The sequence below is a fragment of the Hemitrygon akajei genome, chromosome 31 (assembly GCF_048418815.1).
Source record: "Hemitrygon akajei chromosome 31, sHemAka1.3, whole genome shotgun sequence".
NCBI lineage: Eukaryota > Metazoa > Chordata > Chondrichthyes > Myliobatiformes > Dasyatidae > Hemitrygon > Hemitrygon akajei.
This window is the reverse complement of record NC_133154.1, coordinates 11,516,304-11,535,073: the sequence shown is the minus strand read 5'-3', so window position 1 is coordinate 11,535,073 and position 18,770 is coordinate 11,516,304. Positions and strand designations below refer to the sequence as shown.

The following is an 18,770-nucleotide window of genomic DNA, read 5'->3' as shown; positions in this document are numbered from 1 at the left end:
GGATTTAGTTCAAACAAATTCTCCAAAATACCTGAAGACACAAAATTTGGAAAAGTAGGAAGTACAGTATTTAAGAAATTCCTAATCTGTAAATATCTAAAAAAATGAAATCTAGGCAAATTATATTTATTAGATAATTGCTCAAAAGACATAAAACAATTATCCAAAAATAAATCAGAAAAACGTAGTAATCCTTTAGTCTTCCAAGCTGAATAAGCTTGGTCTATAATAGAAGGATAAAAAAAGCAATTGGATACAATAGGAATATTTAAAACAAACTGAGTCAACCCAAAAAATTTCCGAAATTGAAACTATATACGTAAAGTATGTTTAACTATCGGGTTGTCAATTTGTTTTGGCAATTTAGAAAGAGCAAAGGGAAGAGAAGTCCCTAAAATAGAACCCAATGCAAATCCTTGTACAGATTTAATTTCCAGGTTCACCCAATGAGGGCTAAAAGATATATCCCAATCCTTTAACCAACATATCAAATATCGGATATTAACTGCCCAATAATAAAATCTAAAATTAGGCAATGCCAATCCACCTTCCTTCCTTGCCTTCTGTAAATATATTTTACCTAACCTAGGATTTTTATTCTGCCATATATATGAGGAAATTTTTGAATCAACATTAGCAAAAAAAGATTTCGGAATAAAAATTGGTACCGCTTGAAATATATATAAAAACTTGGGTAAAATAACCATCTTAATAGCATTAATCCGACCTATCAGAGATAAAGATAGTGGTAACCACTTAGTAAACAAACATTTAATCTGATCGATTAAGGGTAAAATATTAACCTTAAAAAAGTCTTTATAGTTTTTTGTGATTTTAATCCCTAAGTAAATAAAAGAGTCATTAACTAATTTAAAAGGTAAATTTCCATAAATTGGAACCTGTCTATTTAAAGGAAAGAATTCATTCTTATTAAGATTTAATTTATACCCGGAAAAATCACTAAATTGAGCCAACAATGATAAAACTACAGGAATGGATTTCTCAGGATCAGAAATGAATAATAATAAATCATCTGCATATAATGATAACTTATGTCCCACGATTAATGCCAAAAATGTTCTGTGATTCTCTGATATCAATAGCCAAGGGTTCTAAAGCAATATCAAATAATAATGGACTAAGAGGACAGCCTTGTCTAGTACCCCAAAATAAACGAAAAAAGGGAGATCTTTGATTGTTAGTAAGCACCGAGGCTACTGGAGTATGATATATCAGTTTAATCCAAGAAATGAATGTCAGACTAAAATTAAACTTCTCAAGCACATTAAATAAGTATGGCCATTCAACTCTATCAAATGCTTTCTCCGCATCTAATGAAATGACACATTCTGAAGTGCTATGTGAAGGAGTATAAACAATATTCAATAATCTCCTAACATTGAAAAAAGAATAGCGATTTTTAATAAAACCAGTTTGATCTTCCGAAATAATTTGGGGTAATACCTTCTCCAGCCTGGATGCCAGTAACTTGGAAAAGATCTTGGAATCTACATTCAATAAAGATATTGGTCTATAGGATGCACAGTCAGTAGGGCCTTTATCTTTCTTCAATATTAAAGAAATGGAAGCTCTATAAAAAGATTGTGGCAGATTGCCCAATCTAATTGCTTCTTCAAAACCCCTGCATAACCAAGGAGAATTAACTAAATATTCTACAGTAAAAGAAAAAAATCCCTTTTAGTGCCACTGCTTCTTTCAGTAGTTCTTGCAGTTGGCATGTGCCAGATGTAATGATTGTCCGTAATTGGGGTTAGCCTTTTTTTTTTCAGATTTTGATCCCTTAATGGCAAATTTCCTTCCTTTCACTGCAGCCTCTGGGTTCCTTAAGGTTGTTATAACTGGGCGGTGGTAGTGGGGATAAGCTCCCACTATCTAATAAATGCTCCTAGTGGCGTGTGTCTCAAATAGCCTCTAACAACCAAGGCCAGCTCTTGGCCTCCATGCGGCTTAGTCGGAACCATTTCTATTGACGGGAAGGGGCAAAAGTGAGTTACTGGCGCCTTAAAACCAGTCGCTTTGGGCAAATGGGGCTTGTCAGCTGTGGCTGGCAGCCCATCTTGGAGAAGGAGAACTCTGATCCCAAGCCTCCTCTGCCTTGCGGCTGTATCCACTCAAGGGAGGCTTCGGGAGCAAACCCCGAGGGAAAAGTCCAGAGCTGGAGTCACTAAGGCAGCCCTATGTTGCACTCAAGGCCAAACTCTCTTGGTCTGTGCTGTTCCCTTTGGATTCACCGGCTGCATGGACAACAGCTTGCTCCATATCATACTGTCCTGGCAGCTGGGACACAACGTCCATGGTCGACCCTGACCAAGGGAGGCTCTCAAACCTCTGACGGCTCTCCTTTCACTCTCCCTTGTGGCTCAGCTTTCAGTTTTGCCTTGCAGCAATTTGGAGCTCTCACCTCGGATCCACTCCCTTTTTCACAGCCAAGTCTACGAAGGACAACGGGCATCCTTCAATCTCCCCTCCTAGCTTTGCTATCTGTGGATCATTCCCACTTGGACAGTTTATTACAGAGGACCAGGGAAAGGGTTACAGTGCATAATTTCAGCTGTATCTACAAGGCTAATGCTGGAGGTGATTGGAGCTATTCGCTGAATTGCCAAAGCTGGGTTAAATTTGACCATCTGCTTTCCTTTGGTACAATTATGACATTTTGTCTCTAATTCTTTCGTTTTGTCTTCAATTCTTTGCTGTGTGCTCCTCCTGTGCCAAGACGAGGCCACCCCCGGGCTGAAGGAGCAACACCTTATATTCCATCTGGATAGCCCAACCTGATGGCATGAATATCGATTTTTGTTTTCCCCCTTCTGGTAAATATTTCTCCCCTCCTCCCCTCTTCCTCTGTTCCACACTCTGGCCTTTTACCTCTTCTCAGCTGCCCTTGTGTCGCCGCCTCCTCCCCTTTCTCCTATGATCCACTCTCCTCTCCTATCAGATTCCTTTTTCTCCAGCCCTTGAACGTTCCCATCCACCTTGCTTCATCTATCACCTTTTAGCTTTCCACCTTCCCCTCCCGACCACCTTTTAATTGTGTTTCCCCTTCCTTTGCATTCCTGAAGAACTGTCCAGGCCAGAAACATCGACTGTTTATTCACTTCCTTAGAAGCAGCCTGACCTGCTGAGTTCCTCCATCATTTTGTGTGTGTTGCTCTGGCAGAGGTTTTTGGTGACTCCATCCTTCAAGCCTCTCAGCTACTCACCACCCCATCAGAGGCTAGAGAACAAGCACCGCTATCGATGGGCTTCCAGGGCCTCCACATTTCTGGTTGCCTAGACTCAAAGTCTCCTCAGTGATCCAGTCCTTGCAATCTGATGGAAGAGGTTCGATTGGAGTCGATTCACATACTTGCCTTCAATGATGGTTGGTAAAATGATTTATTGTCACTGTACGGAAGTACAGTGGAAAACTTGGGTTGTTTTCTTGAGTGGCAGAGGCTGGGGAGAGACCTAAATTGAAAGGTGTAAATAGGATAGAACATAGAAATCTACAGCACATTACAGGCCCTTCGGCCCACAATGTCATGCCGACTATGTAACCTACTCTAGCATTTCCCTAGTGCATAACACTTTATCTAAGTAAAAAAAAAACTTGTCTATAACACCCCCCTTGAACCTACTTCCAAACACCTTAAAATTATGCCCCCCTTGTGCTAGCCATTTCAGCCCTGGTAAAAAGCCTCTGACTATCCACACGATCAATGCCCATCATATACACCTCTATCAGGTCACCTCTCATCCGTTGTCGCTTGAAGGAGAAAATGCCAAGTTCACTCAACCTATTCTCATAAGGCATGCTCTCCAATCCAGGCAGCATCCTTGTAAATCTCCTCTGTACTCTTTCTATAGTATCCACATCCTTCCTGTAGAGAGGTGACGAGATGAATAGTCTGAATCTTTTTCTCAAGGTCAAAAAGAACTAGAGAATATTCATGTAAGGAGTGAGAAGGAGGGAAGTTTAAAGATGCCGGGGCAAATTTTCTTTTAAACAGGGTGTCTGTAGGTGCCCGATCAGGCTGCCGGGATGGTGGTGGAAACAAATACGATAGAGATGTTTAAAAAGCTTTTAGATAGGTACAAGAATACCCAGGGACTAGAGGGATTGGTTTAATTTGGCACAGACATTGTGGGGCGAGGAACAACTCTGAAACCTGGGAACAGCTTGTTTTTATTTCTGGTGACTGGGCCTCTGTTCTGTTCTCCCACACTCCTCCATCTCTCACCATCAGCCGATCTATTTATTTCATTTACTCGTTTACCCGCCCTCGTTCTTCTAAACTCCAGCACGTATGAGCCCAGAGCCATCAAATGTTCCCAATAGTGAGCACTGGTAACCTCATCTCTAACCTTCCACCAGCCTCCCTCCAATAGAACCATCTGTGACCCTCACACAAAAATGGTTATCCTCAGACCAAGCCTGATTCACTCCATCCACTGGACAGGTGGATCCGATGTACCCCGTCCCCAACCACCAATAATTCCACCTCCTGGGAATCTAAGGGGAAGTTTAAGGAAAACTTCTACCACCCCTACTACTTGCCTCAACCACTGCTGTTGGGAATAATTCCCCACACTAGCCACCCTGAATGAAGGTTTTCTTGGTAAGTGATCATCTTGTATTTGTGCCTTTTCCACCGTATCTGCTCTATGCTTTAAACTAGTTTAAAGGCCCTTTCGGCCTTCTGTTCCCTGAAGAACTCCCCCCGTTGGGTGTTCCTTATTGGCTACCATCTCAATGCTAAGATCCTCGTAATAGTTCGAACACAAGAGATGCAAGAAGGAAACACGAGGAAATCTGCAGATGCTGGAAATTCAAGCAACACACACAAAAGGCTGGTGGAACGCAGCAGGCCAGGCCTGATGAAGGGTCTCGGCCCGAAACGTCGACAGTGCTTCTCCCTATAGATGCTGCCTGGCCTGCTGTGTTCCACCAGATGTAAGAAGGGTCATCTTCCATGAGATACAACATGGAATGGGGTCTTCAAGCCACACCACCCAGTAATGACAGAACAATTTACGATGACCAGTCAACTACCGTAACCGACCCGCGACGGGAGCTGAACCCTGTGTGGCTGGTACTGTAAAGAGTGCTAACCACTTCGCTACATTAAATGTAAAGTGACTTTGACAGAGCATAGATGAGATGAATTCTCGTGGTACCAACCACTGTTATTGAGACACAACTCAAACATGATTAGTTTTGTTAATTTTTATTGTTATATTCATAAAATACAGACATCAAACTACAGGATTTCTGCTTAACTAAAGTAGGAAAATACAATGCAAAGAATGCAAGTGCATTAATTTCAGCTTGTGCAGTGATACTAATTCTGAACATTACGAAACACATAACCAAAGACACCACTGGTCTCCCCTAACCCCTGGGAACAGATACCATGTTGTGAAGGTGTGTTTTATCCCTCTGAGTATTGTTGGAATTTTTTCTCCCAAATTAAGGAAGCTGTTTATCCTCTTTGTACAAATCTATTTCATCCTCTTAAAAACTGATGCAAATGTTAGAAATCTGTGTCTGCTCAGGGCAGACTAATACTAATCTCCTTGTTTTCTAGGATTCTTTACTCTCTAACAAATGAACTGAATGGATGTCACTTGTTGACCCTCAGGTCGGTTTTTTTTTCCTGAGAGAGTAGCTCTGTAAACAATTTAATTCCTGCAAAACTTTTTACATTAGCACAGAAATAATTGAAGAGCAGCCAAAGAGCTTGTTTTAAAATAATGCTCCCATTCTTGTCCAGTGCTGTTCTGCCCCACAGAGCCAATTTACAGCGTCAGTCTAAACAAATAATTTACAAAACTTAAAACGCCTTAAGTTTCAACTATGTACAACTGTACAGTCAGTATTTGGGCTTGTTGGAGAGAGGATGACCATGTGTCTTTTGATGTTTAAATTATAATACATTTGTGCCTTAAGACAGAAGTAAACATTGGTGCTTAAACTCTAAAAAGGACACAGTAGGAGACCCAGCTTACTCCATGCTGAAGAAAAGTACACTACTTCAGTTAGTTTACACGATATTGCACATAACCTCGACCCTGGAAAATGTCCCGTGTGATGTTATTATACATAAATTTGGCATGCTAATACTACACAGTTTGCTCGTATATAAACCGTTTGGCTGCGATTGTAACAAGAGGTTATCCGGTTCCCTTGAAGCAGCCAAAATATGCTTATGTAAGTATTTGGTCTAGTACTGTCAAGCAGCAGTACATCAGGAGTCTTTGCCTCCCTCAGGCCTGGTGTCCACTGGGTAACCCACTACCTCATCACATGCACAATTATATCACACAGAATGCAAACACACTGATTTAAATGTTCCATGTTTTCACGCACTTCATTTTTCTCAGCCTTGTGCGTTGGTATGCAAGGATAGACCCTCACTGGCTCTTGGCTATTCAATCTCTTTACCGCTCGGTGTTTCTGGCAAAGCTTAATGTTAGCCGAGCTGGAAATTGTTCTGTTTTTAAACTGAATAAAGGGTAGGGGAAAATCAATAACCTGTCTGCTAGATTTGTTGAGGCGAAGGATATTTTAGTTGGCTGCGGAGCATTCCTTCATCAGGCATTCAGTGTTGGCACCAGGCACTTGCAGGTGCAACAGCGGTGAGCGTACACAATGGCTCTGCCCTCACGAGCACGTCTCCCTGTAAACCGCAGGCACGTCCCCATCTCCAACATCAACTGCACTGTGGCCTTGGTGAGGAAAAGGGCTAAATTCGGAACAATGAAAAGCCCATTTGCTGCCAGCAGCTAATTTGTCTGGGCAAATACTCCGCTCTGGCCAGCTTAGAACATCTTGGCGTTGGAAACAGATCGCGTGCAATGCCATTCTGGTATGCAGCCTTCTGGGTCTGTAATATTGGGGGAATTGGGATGGTGATATTTCATGAAAGCCTTTCACAACACACTTATTTCAAAGGACATACATTCAGTAGAAATAGCAGCTTGTACATACTTTATGGTAAAATTGGCAAAGGAATGGGTGTGCTTGGGGGGTGGTGTGGGGAAGACCATAATTTAGTCACCAGAGATTTGGAAAATCTGTTCAGTTTTAAGATTCAAAGCAGGCCATGAGTTGTAGTGTGGAAGATTGGATTGGGTCATTGGTAAGCAAAACATTATCTCGTCCCAGTTCCAGACGGCAGTGAGGACCCCTTAAGTCAAAGGTTCTTAACAGGCAAAAGTTGTGACCAGCAGAACTAGATTCAAATACCCTGATGGAAACTACGCAAGTATTTGTTCAGCATTCCAATTAACATGGTCCAATCCATTGTATAAACATTATGTGTGATATAAAGTACTGTGATATTGCTGATGTTTAGGCTCGAGTTTATTTATAATAATTTCCGAAGTATTGTTGGTAGGCAGTTTGGAATCCAATCCTGTTGGCCAGGTAGTCACAGGGATAGAAGGACTCACATAGTTCTCGACGACGCTCGTAGGGTGTCTTGTAATAATACTCACGGTGCCTAGAATGAAGACAGGTTAATGTTAAGTGTGGTGCTGTATTTTGATTTGTGAAGAGTGGAATGTTTGGAGGTTAGGAAGGAGGGATATTGGATTTGAGTTCGGAGACCGCGATGAACAAGTTTGTTCACCTATGCATCAGCCACGCTGTTGTAGACCTTGCTTCATTACGCTAGAGAGAAATTTTGGAACATTTCTTTGAACTCCCACTTTGATTCCCAGGAGTTGTTGGTGGTTGGGAACAGGGTTCATTGGATTCACCTGTCCAATGGTGAACTTCTCACCTCACCCCAGAGAGTGAAGAGTGCTTGGACACATCGGGGGCATTTAAGAAACTCTTCGATAGGCACATAGATGATAGGAAAATGGAGAGCTTATGTAGGAGGGAAGGGTTGGATTGTTGTTAGAGTTGGTCAAATGGTTGCCACAACATTGTGGGCTGAACGGCCTGCACACTGTAGTGTTCTATGCTTAAATCCTTAAACCCTATCCCTCGGGTACTCCTCGGCCCCAGACTATTCCCTTACATCTTACATTCTGGCATTCCCTTTGCTCCACCCCCCGCACCCTGAAAGCCCCCGGACCTTTTGATCAAACACCAGCAGATAGTCAAACTTTCGGTCACCTCTGCCATCCTACATCTAACGGGGAAGCGTGTCTGAGAATCCCCCGGGGTTGGGTTTGCACCATTAGTGCTGCAGCTGGTGGCTGATCTGCTGCTCTACAGTTCCAGAAACCCAGGTTCAATTCTGACCTTCCCCACTGTCTGCGTGGAGTTTGCAGGCTCCCTCTTTGACTGTGTAGCTTCCACCAGGTGCTTCAGTTTCCTCCTATATCCCAGAGAAATGCAGGGCGGAGATACAGCACTGTAATAGGTCCTTTCAGCCCAATTTCACCCAATGAAAACATATGTCTTTGGAATGTGGGAGGAAACCAGAGCACCCGGAGGAAACCCACACACTCATGGAGACAACATACAAACTTCTTACAGACAGTAGCAGGAATTGAACCTGGGTCACTGGCACTGGAATACCAATATGCTAACCGCTATGCTATTGTGCCAGTTGGTTAATTGGCCATTGAAAATTGCCCCGTGAGTGTAGGCGAGTGGTGAGATTAATGTGGGCCTCTGTTAGTCTTGATAGACCATGGATTTGCACCTTGTAAAGTTTCCAGGGCACAAGCCTGGGGAAGGTTTTTTTTTAAAATGGAAGACCGGCAGTCGCCCAAGCTGCAAGTCTCCCCTCTCCACGCCACCGATGTTGTCCAAGGGAAGGGCACTAGGACCCATACAGCTTGGCACCGGTGTCATCGCAGAGCAATGTGTGGGTAAGTGCCTTGCTCAAAGACACACACGCAGCTTCAGCCAAGGCTCGAACTAGCGACCTTCAGACCACTAGATGAACATGGGATTAATGTAAGTGGGTGGTAATTGGAATGAAGGGTCCTGTTTCTGTCATGTATGTGGAGCAGCGATCCAGAGCTGCTGAAGAAAGATAATTGAAAAAGAATATTAAATTCCGTATGTCTGACCTTTCATAATATTCACGGATTGATCTTCTGGGCCTCTTTACAACAGAGCTGGCTTTCTTCTTCTCGAGGAAGGGACCTAGAACAAAGAAGAAGAGTGATCGAGATGACCAGTCAATGATGGAATATCAGAAAGCTGCTCTCATGATGTCCATAGGGAAAAATCTAAGTTTGAAACAAATTTATTACCTAAGAACATAAAATGCTTATAAGAAGTATTCACTGCCCCTTGGAAGTTTTCATGTTTTATTGTTTTACAACATTGAAAGACAGGAGTTAATTTGGCTTTCTTTTGACACTGATCAACAGAAAAAGACTCTTTGTGTCAAAGTGAAAACAGATCTCTACAGTGATCTAAATTAATTACAATTAAAAAGCATAATTGTTTGCATAAGTATTCATCCCTTTTATTATGACACACTGAATCATCACTGATGCAGCCAATTGGCTTTAGAAGTCATATAATTAGTTAAATGGAGATCACCTGTCAGTCAAGGTGTTCCAATTGCTTGTGGTAAGAACACACCTGTGTCTGGAAGGTCCAACTGCTGGTGAGTCAGTATCCTGGCAAAAACTACACAAAGCAACTCCGTAAAAAGGTTATTGAAAAGCACAAGTCAGGAGATGGATACAAGAAAATTTCCAAGTCACTGAAGTACAATTAACTCAGTTATCAAGAAATGGAAAGAAGGGGACTAGAGACCTAATGACAACTCTGGAGGAGTGCCAAGCTTCATGGGAGAGACTACGCATACAGCAACTGTTGTCCAGGTGGTTCACCAGTGGAAGGCTTGTGAAGGTAGAGGGTAAAATGAATGCAGCAAGATAACAGGGAGGAAAACCTGCTGCAATCTGCAAGAGAAATGTGACTTGGGAGAAGATTTGTTTTCCAGCAAGACAGTGACCCCAAGCATAAAGGCAAAGCTGCACAGGAATGGCTTAAAAACAATTCAGTTAATATCCTGGATTGGCCAAGTCAGAGCCCAGACCTCAATCCAATTGAGAACTTGTGGCTGGACTTGAAAAGGGCTGTTCACTCACAATCCCCATGCAATCTGACAGAGCGTGAGTAACTTTGTAAAGAAGAATGTGGAAAAATCGCAGTTCAAGCTGATAGAGACCTATCCACACAGACTCAAGGCTGTAATTACTGCCAAAGGTGCATCTACTGAATACTGTACTGAAGGGGGTGAGTAATTATCCAATCAATTATTGTGTTTAATAATTGTAATATACTTAGACCAATTTGAAGAAATTAGTTTTTACTTTGACACAAAAGTCTTTTCTGTTGATCAGTGTCAAAAAAGCCACATTAAATCCATTGTGATTTAATGTTGTAAAACAATATAACACAAAAACTTCCAAGGGGGGGAATACTTCTTGTGGGCATTGTAAACGTCACAGTTGGATTCCGATGTTCTTGATCCAAGGTTTTTTCCATAGTCAGGAAGGAAGCAGAAAACTTGTTATTTCGTGATTGTTTTGTCAAGAGTTGATAGGACAAAGGGAAGTTGAGCAAGCAGTGATAGAGGTTGAGAGAGAGAGAGAGAGAGAGAGAGGGAGGAAAAGAAAGAAAAAGAAAAAGAAAGAAAAACACAAATCTAGCATAGAACAGCTATTTTTACACCCACAGAGGTGAGGAAAATTCCATTCAAAATTTTAAGTAAGAATTAACCAATTAGAAAGCCGTTATTCAAATACCGCAGTACCAAGTTAACCTATGAGAAAGCAATTATTCAAATAATGCAGAACAAAGAAGTTTATAGGGCTTTCCAAAGTTATTCTTTGTATATCCACTAGAGCAGGAGTTTCCAACCTGGGGTCCACAGACCCCTCGGATTAACGGCAGGCATTCTTGACATGAAAACCCCTGCGCTAGAGCATATTAAACTGTTGTTATGTTTATAAGAACTATTAAAAATACAAGCAGGTAATTAATTGTTAAACTGCAAAGAAAATTACAATTAAATAGTCTAATCTAAGAATGAAACAGTTGGACCCAGCATCACCATATACTACCCTGAGAACCATTTTCTTGTGGGCATTTACAGTAGAACAAAGAAATACAATAGAAACAATGAAAAACTACACAGTAAGAAAGACTGACAGTGTGCAAAAGATGACACACTACGCATATATTAAAAAGGCAAAGAAAAATAATATCGAGACCGAGCTGTAGGGCTCTGGAACGTGAGTTGAGACTGCAGGCTGTGGAGTGAGTTTGGTGTTGAGTTGAATGAAGCTGTCCACACTGGTTCAGGAGCCTAATAGTTGAAGGGTAGAAACTGTTCCTGAACTTGGCGGTGTGGGACCTGGGTTCCCAACGGCAGCAACATGGAGAGGGCATGGTGTGGATGGTGGGGGTCTCTGGTGATGGATGTTGGCAGTGCTGCTTGTAGACGTGCTCAGTGGTGGGGAGGGATTTTTCTGTGATGGAATGGGCTTCCTTCCTTCCTTGCCCAATCCCTTCGTGTTCTCTGTTTAACAATAGGGAGCATTTTCCTCTGCTGTGACTTGAACACACTTGGAACCTGATGTTCGTTTCACAAGTTGGATGCAGAGTTGGGCGAGAGGTTGGACTGCAGCCGGGTCATGTAGTTGGGCCTGGTCCTGGAGCTGGAAGTCATGGCTGGTCCAAACTCCTCTCCTGCGATGGGGGACTCTGGTCACCAGGACAGACTGTAGCCAAGCATCCGCCACACCATCTGGCAGTGCACTTGTGATTGGGTGATCAGACTAGCCCATAAACATGATATTATCACCCTCCTCTCCATTCCCTTCCTTCTCAAGTTACTGATCAAGGCTCCCCTTTAGTTGGCGTTCCTTCCTTCCAATGTTTTTGTGTCTTCGATGGCTGCCAAGACTCCAACAGCTGGGAGCCAGATGCTGATTCTCAGACCAGAACCAGACACTGGTTGAAGCCTGATCCTGGACTTTGGACCTAAAGGATGTTTGTTTTAAAACCTGCTTTTAGTAATCCAGTAACTGAAGAGACATTCTTCGGTCTTAAGTCGCCAGGACTCTGAATGAAGATGTACGTTGTCCCAGTGTCTCGGTTCTCTACTATAGCAGAACGGTTCAGTCTCCCAGTTCTATTCCGGGTGCCTCAGTGCCTTTGCAAGATTTATGCTCAGCAGCTCATTTAGCCCAAAGCTGAACATTAGCTTTTAAAAAACAAAATTTGCATCTTGTTCAGGTGGAAGGGGGCCATTTCCTTTACATTGGATTGGCCATAAAGCCAATGAGAAAGTGATGCATCAGAACTCATTTTCCTGATGTGTTTAATTCTAGAAGCTTAGCTGTTACATGCTTATTGTTAAATAAACACTCCTGCTTGCTTTCAAGGTCTCTACAACTCTTGTTCTCAGTGTTTTTTTAAAAAAATCTATTTACTTATTTTTGTATTTGCACAGTTTGTCAGTCTTTGTGTGTAATTTTTCAGTGATGCTGGTATTTTTCATTCTACTGTGACTGTCTGCAAGAAAATGAACCTTATTATTTAGTGATATATACATACTTCGAACTTTGAACTTTGAGTGGTCGAATCTTGGGCAAGTTGATGGAAATGTTAGAATCGGGTTTAATATCACTGGCATATGTCATGAAATTTGTTAACTTAGTGGCAGCAGTACAATGCAATACATGATAAGTATATCAGTTACAGCAAGTATATAGACTGTATGTATATTAGTTAAAAATAGTGCAAAAAAAATAAATAAAAGTGAGGTGGTGTTCATGGGTTCACTGTCCATTTAGGAACCGGATGGTAGAGGGGAAGAGGCTGTTCCTGAATCGTTGAGTGTGTGCCTTCAGGCTTCTGTACCTCCTCCCTGACTGTAGCAATGAGAAGCGGGCATGTCCTGGGTGACGGGGGTCGTTAATAATGGACGCCACCTTTCTGAGTCACTGCTCCTTGACGATGTCTTGGATACCACGGAGACCAGTACCCATGATGGAGCTGACTAATTTTACAACTTACTGTAGCCTCTTTTTTTTAATCCTGTGCAGAAATGTGTGGAAGATTAAAATAAAGAATAGGACCAGTGTAAATCAGGGGTTCCCAACCTGCGGTCCATGGACCCCTCGGTTAGGGGCCCTTGGCATTAAAAAGGCTGGGAACCCCTGGTGTAATTGCATGCCTGATGGATGGTGTGGAAATAGTGGGACATGGGGCCTGTTTCTGTGGTGATCCGTTCTCTATTTTCCCCATTTTTGTTTGCCAATTATTTTCATTCTGACATGACCATTACCTCCATCTGCAGAGTGACTCACTTTCTCAACAGGATCTGGAATAGAAAAGAAATAGAATTTTGATTAATGAAGCCTCTCATCAGAATGAACTTCAGACCCTCCCTCGCATTTAATGACATTTCACTCTGTCCCGGTATTGTTCTCTACCTTTAGTATCCGGCCCACTTGCATTCTCACCAGAGTCTGAATCATAAGGAGGAGGATTTCAGTTTCTCAGCCATTTACCAGAATGACTTTTCTCTCCTCGTGAAATCACCAACACAATTGGACTGGAGCCACCAACAGAGTGATCTCAGGCCTTCAAAGGCAAGGATCTTGTTAATCTGAGGAATTTCTCTTTTCATTCGACGGTGGGGAGATTTTCACAGAGTGCTTCAGGCAGTTTATCTGGCCTCTCTCCATCAGTAAACAGAACCTTGGCTCTATTTGGTCCGATCGCTTCCAACCTACGTCTCTGTGACAGTTGACGTGCTCTTGATCTTTTCAACCACTTTCAGCGCCCTGGCCCTGATCGCCTCAGTTTCACTAAGGATGTCCAGTCCCTATTCACTTCTACCCCCCATCAGGAAGGCCACAAAGCTCTCCGTTTGGTCCTCAAACTCATCAAATCATGATGAAGTGCTGAAATATCAACTGTTTACTTCAGTCCACAGAAGCTGCCTGACCTGTTGAGTTCCTCCAGAATTTTTGTGTCCATGTCAAGCCTGGTTTGAGTCTGGCATCAACAAAGACCTCTGATCTTTACGCACAAAGAGCACAGAGCAACAATTCCTGTGTTTAATGATCTGGAATAATTCCTGGAGTCGTTTTGTTGGCATGGTTTATCAAGCTCCCTCTCCCAGGTTTAGAGGGGGGTGCAAATATTCTGTTGAACTTCAGATTTGTAACGCTGTTCCCAGCTTTAGGATATGTCAAATGAAACTCGTTTAGTGTCGTCACTGGGACACATCCCATAGTGGTGGATTTGGACCAGCCTTGTTGCTCGTATCCTACAGCTCCCGAGAAGCCATGTCCTAGTTAGGAAAATAACTCCACTTCAGAGGCATCCCTGCTGAAATCCTGGGGCTCGGCAGAGGGAGCAGTTGCCTGATTGCTCATGCTGGAGAAGAGGAGGATGTTCCATGGGACCTCGGAGACACCACAGTCTTCAAGAAAATGAATGAGGAGGTGGTTTACCATGGTTAGCGTGCCCAGTGGTGGTTCAAGTTTCAGGGATGCAGAATAAGCAGCATCATAGTCACCCCTCGTAGACCCATCTCACCCCTTCCCCTGTAAACCCCATACACAGAGAGATCCACAAACCATCATCTCCTCCAAATCCAATGCTTTTGCTTTCTCTTTTGAAGCTTTCTTTAGAATCTGAAACAGAAAACATTTTTTAAAAAATTAGAATATGGGAGTTGACTGTGAAGATTCACAATGTCAGTGTTGCTTTTCGCTGGATGAGCCTTAGCACCTCCTTTGCTATAAAGTGCAGGACCAGGGGACCAGAGTCTCCACAGTGACATTATCCCTAATCTCCCAGAGAAGGAGCACAGTCTAGGGCCTCACTGAGGGACTGGGCCTCATGTAACAGCCTTTCAAACGCTTCAGGGATTCACTCTATAAAGGAGTATACATGAGTGACATCAAAACACTGTCAGGGAATATCCTGGATTGGAGATATAGTAAATACAATCAGGTTGTGCCTTTCCCAACATTAACTGTGTCCAGTAAAGCTCCGATAATCGTAATTGACGTAGAGAAAGGCATGTTGTGACTGTACGTACTGTGAACAGAAAAACCCAGACTTCAGTGATGCTGGGTTGCCAGATTTTACAAACTGGAATGTTATTCATATACGCCGAAGGGTTTTGGCCCAAAGCACCAACTGTTTACACTTTTCCACAGATGCTGCCTGGCCCGCTGAGTTCCTCCAGCATTTTGTGTGTGTGTGTTGCTCTGATTTCCAGCATCCGCAGATTTTCTCTTGCTTGTGATGTTATTTACATTAATGACTCAACACACTTTCAATTTGTTTTGCTTTGAAGATGCTACACCCTGTTATAATAAATTCTCCATTGAAACGGGTGTCTGAGGGACTGGGGAAACCAGGACCCCGGAAAGCTTCAGGAGGGGCTGAAGCAGGTGGGTTTCTGATGAATCATTGCCCAGTGAGACCAATTGCAGTTTCACTGAATATTACGAATAAAGTATATTTGGGGGGGGGGGGGGGGGGGGAAGTGTTCTCACAAAGCCCAGCTATGTGTTTGCAGCCAAGGCCAATCAATGCAAGTTACTTTCTGGATCTGTTTCTGCAACTGACAATGAAGGTGGAACGGTTGTGGTACAGAAAGATGTCAGCCATTCAGCCCGTTGTATCAGTGTTGGGCACTGTTATAGCTCGGGGAGTTTCAGAGCTCAGCGTTCAATTCCAGCGCCGTCTGTACGGAGTGTGTACGTTCTCCCAGTGACCCGCGTGGGTTTCTTCCCTGTGCTCCAGTCTCCCCCACAGTCCAAAGATGTTCCGATTTTGTAGCTTAATTGTAAGCTGTCCTGTGACGGGCCGGGATTAAATACGTGGGTTATCGGTGGTGTGGCTTGTTGGGCCGGAAGGGCCTGATTTGCACTCTATCTCTAAATAAATAAAATCACAAGTACTCTCCCCACAGCCCCATGTCTTCTAACCACTGAAATATCTATTAAGTTCTTTTTTTAAACAATCTAACAATAGATCTACACCCTCTTCATGCAACTTGTTCCAGATCACAGCCATCTGCTGCATTAAGTAGGGATTTGTCACATTCCCTCGGATTCTTCTGCCAAATGGTTTCAATCTGTGTGTCCTGGCGAGGAATTTTACAAACAAGGATATTTTAATATGAAAACCTCGGTACCTCGAGCTGCAGAGTGGCTCTCTCTTTCTGCAGAATCTAGAATTTAAAAAAAAAGAGCAGAATTACTGTTCAATTCAAAACCTCTGCGTCCCATTACCAGAACAATTCTCAACTTGCCTTTCTGTCTTAATAGGACTTTGCTCTACATATGTCACATTGTTTACAGATCAAGAGAGCTACCTTTAGTATCTGGACCACTCTTGTTCTCAGCAGAGTCTGAAACACAAGAAATGGAGTTTTAATTTCTGTTACACCAATAGTTTTCAAAGATTCTCATATCACTTACAAACACCTGCACACTCAATTTTTTGGCCATAGAACTGCCACTCACTGGATGTTTTTTTTTTGTTTTTCACACCATTCTCTGTAAACTTTAGAGACCGTTGTGTGTGAAAATCCCCGGAGATCAGCAGTTTTATGTGATACTCAAACCACCCTGTCTGGCACCAACAACCATTCCACAAAGTCACTTAGAACATGTTTCCTCTACATTCTGATCAACAACTGAACCTCTTGACCATGTCTTCATGCTTTTATGCATTGAATTGCTGCAATGTGATTTGCTGGTTTGATGTTTGTATTAACCAACCGGTGTTCAGGTGTACCTAATAAAATGGCCACTCAGTTATAGAGTTGGTTAACCTGCGAAATTTCTGATAAAGGTACAGAGATTTTCAGCATTTGCTTCAAACAGATTAGCTGGTCTCTTGCCATAAGGAGGCATATATAGGGTAAAATCTTCTTTTTCTTCCTAGAAATGTCAAATACTAGAGGACATGCATTTAAGGTGAAATGGAATGATTTAAAAGGAGATGCGTGGGTAAGACTTTTTACACGGAGAGCTGTAGGTGCTTGAAAAGGGCTGCCAGAGAGAGCTGCGATAGCATTAACAACAAGGCGCTTAAATTTGCAGGGAATGGGGGATATGGATGACGTGAAGGCAAGAGAGAGGTTTAATTGGAGGCAAACACAAGAGATTCTGCAGATGCTAGAAACCCAGAGCTACACTCTCTGGAGGTTGGGCAGCGTCTACGGAGGGGGAATAAACAGTTGCCGTTTCGGGCTGAGATCCTTCATCGGGACTGGAAAGGAAGAGGGAAGGAGCCAGAGCAAGAAGGTTGGGGAGGGCAAGGAGTCCAGTCTAGAAGGTGATGGGTGAAGCCAAGTGGGTGGGGGTAGGGGGTTGAAGTAAGAAGCTGGGAGGTGGAAAAGGTAGAAAGCTGGAGGAGGAGGAATCTGAGAGGAAAGGAGACTGGGAAGGAGGAGGGGCGCCGGGAGAGGCGATGGGCGGGAGAAGAGGAACGAGGGGTGCCAGAGTGGGGAATTGAAGAATGGTGAAGGGAGGAGGGGGGAAAGCTACCGGAAGTTGGAGAAATCGATATTTATGCCATCAGGTTGGAGACTACCCAGGTGGAATTTGAGGTGTTGCTCCTCCAGCCTGAGAGTGGCCACATCGTGGCAGCAAAGGAGGCCATGGACCAACGTGTCAAGATGGGCCCGAAAACTTGACTGTTTATTCCCCTCCATATTTTAATTTGGCACCGATTTCAGCCCAGACATCTTGGGCTGAGGGGTCTGTTCCTGTGCTGTACTCTTCTAAATTCTGGAGTCTGGCTTGGCCTTGAATCAAACAGAACCCCTTAGTGTCATTCACAAAGTGCAAAAAACAACACAGCAAATACTCTATGCAAGGATCGGGAATAAATACCCGAGTTGTTTCTGTTCTGTTTGTCGCCATGCTGCACCTATTCAATAGAGTGCGCCATACGCTTGGGCAGGTCAGTTTAACAAAGGCAATGGTACAGTAGTTTGGTATAAGAGCTCTTGGAGAGCAAGGCTTTGAGGGATAAGGCTTGAAAGCAGGAAATTGGAACTAGCTGGTTGGGCACCATGGCCTCCCTGGATTAGTTGGGCAGAAGGGCCTGTGTCTGTGCTATATTGCTCTATGACTATGGGACTAATTCAGGTAGGCAATTGGTCAGCAAGTCTGGAAATGCCTGCACCTACAGGATCTGTGACTCTAAGGTGCAACTGGAGCACATCTTTGCCATCATCAGAATGTTCCAAAATGCTTTATGGCCAATAATGTTATCCCTGTAATAGCAGCCACAAATAGAGCACAGAAATAAGAACGTTGTAAAATAATTGGTGGAGATAAATGTACAATATTGCAAGCCACTGAGAGGGTGCAGAGGGCCAATCACAGAGCAGATTTCAGAATTGGTCACCAAGAGGGTGCAGAGAACCAATCACAGCTTGGGTTTCAGAGTCGGTCACCAAGAGGGCGCCCAGAGCCAATCACAGGGTGTGTTTCAGAGTAAATCACTCGAAAGGGTGCCGAAGGCCAATTACAGTGCAGGATTTGGGGTAAGCCTCTCGGAGGGCACAGAGAACCAATCACAGAACACATTTCAGTATAAGCCACCCAGAGGGTGCAGAGGACCAATCAAAGCACAGGTTTTGGAGTAACCCACTGGGGGGGGAGGCAGGGGAGGGTAGATGTGATTAAAACTTTATAACATGGAAAATGAATCTAAAAGTTTGAATGCGAGCGTGGTCGCATGTTGCTCACTCTCACTGGACACTGAACAGGCTTCACGAGGAAAT

General features: G+C 43.3%; 1 protein-coding gene across 14 annotated transcripts in view; it reads right to left on the bottom strand.

The window, feature by feature from the left end:
• Positions 1-5,215: 5,215 nt before the first annotated feature.
• Positions 5,216-18,770, bottom strand: part of LOC140719031 (uncharacterized) — a 114,120-nt gene continuing 100,565 nt past the window's right edge. For 13 of the 14 annotated variants that reach the window (XM_073033381.1, XM_073033372.1, XM_073033371.1 and 10 more), the window contains 6 exons: positions 16,344-16,379; positions 16,164-16,199; positions 14,590-14,646; positions 13,287-13,322; positions 9,040-9,115; positions 5,216-7,508 (listed from right to left, as the gene is read on the bottom strand). In XM_073033381.1, the coding sequence (XP_072889482.1) occupies positions 7,370-7,508; positions 9,040-9,115; positions 13,287-13,322; positions 14,590-14,646; positions 16,164-16,199; positions 16,344-16,379 (380 nt within the window). In that variant the 3' untranslated portion in view covers positions 5,216-7,369. The remainder of the gene's footprint in view (positions 7,509-9,039; positions 9,116-13,286; positions 13,323-14,589; positions 14,647-16,163; positions 16,200-16,343; positions 16,380-18,770) is intronic. The other variant, XM_073033377.1, reaches the window with a different exon arrangement.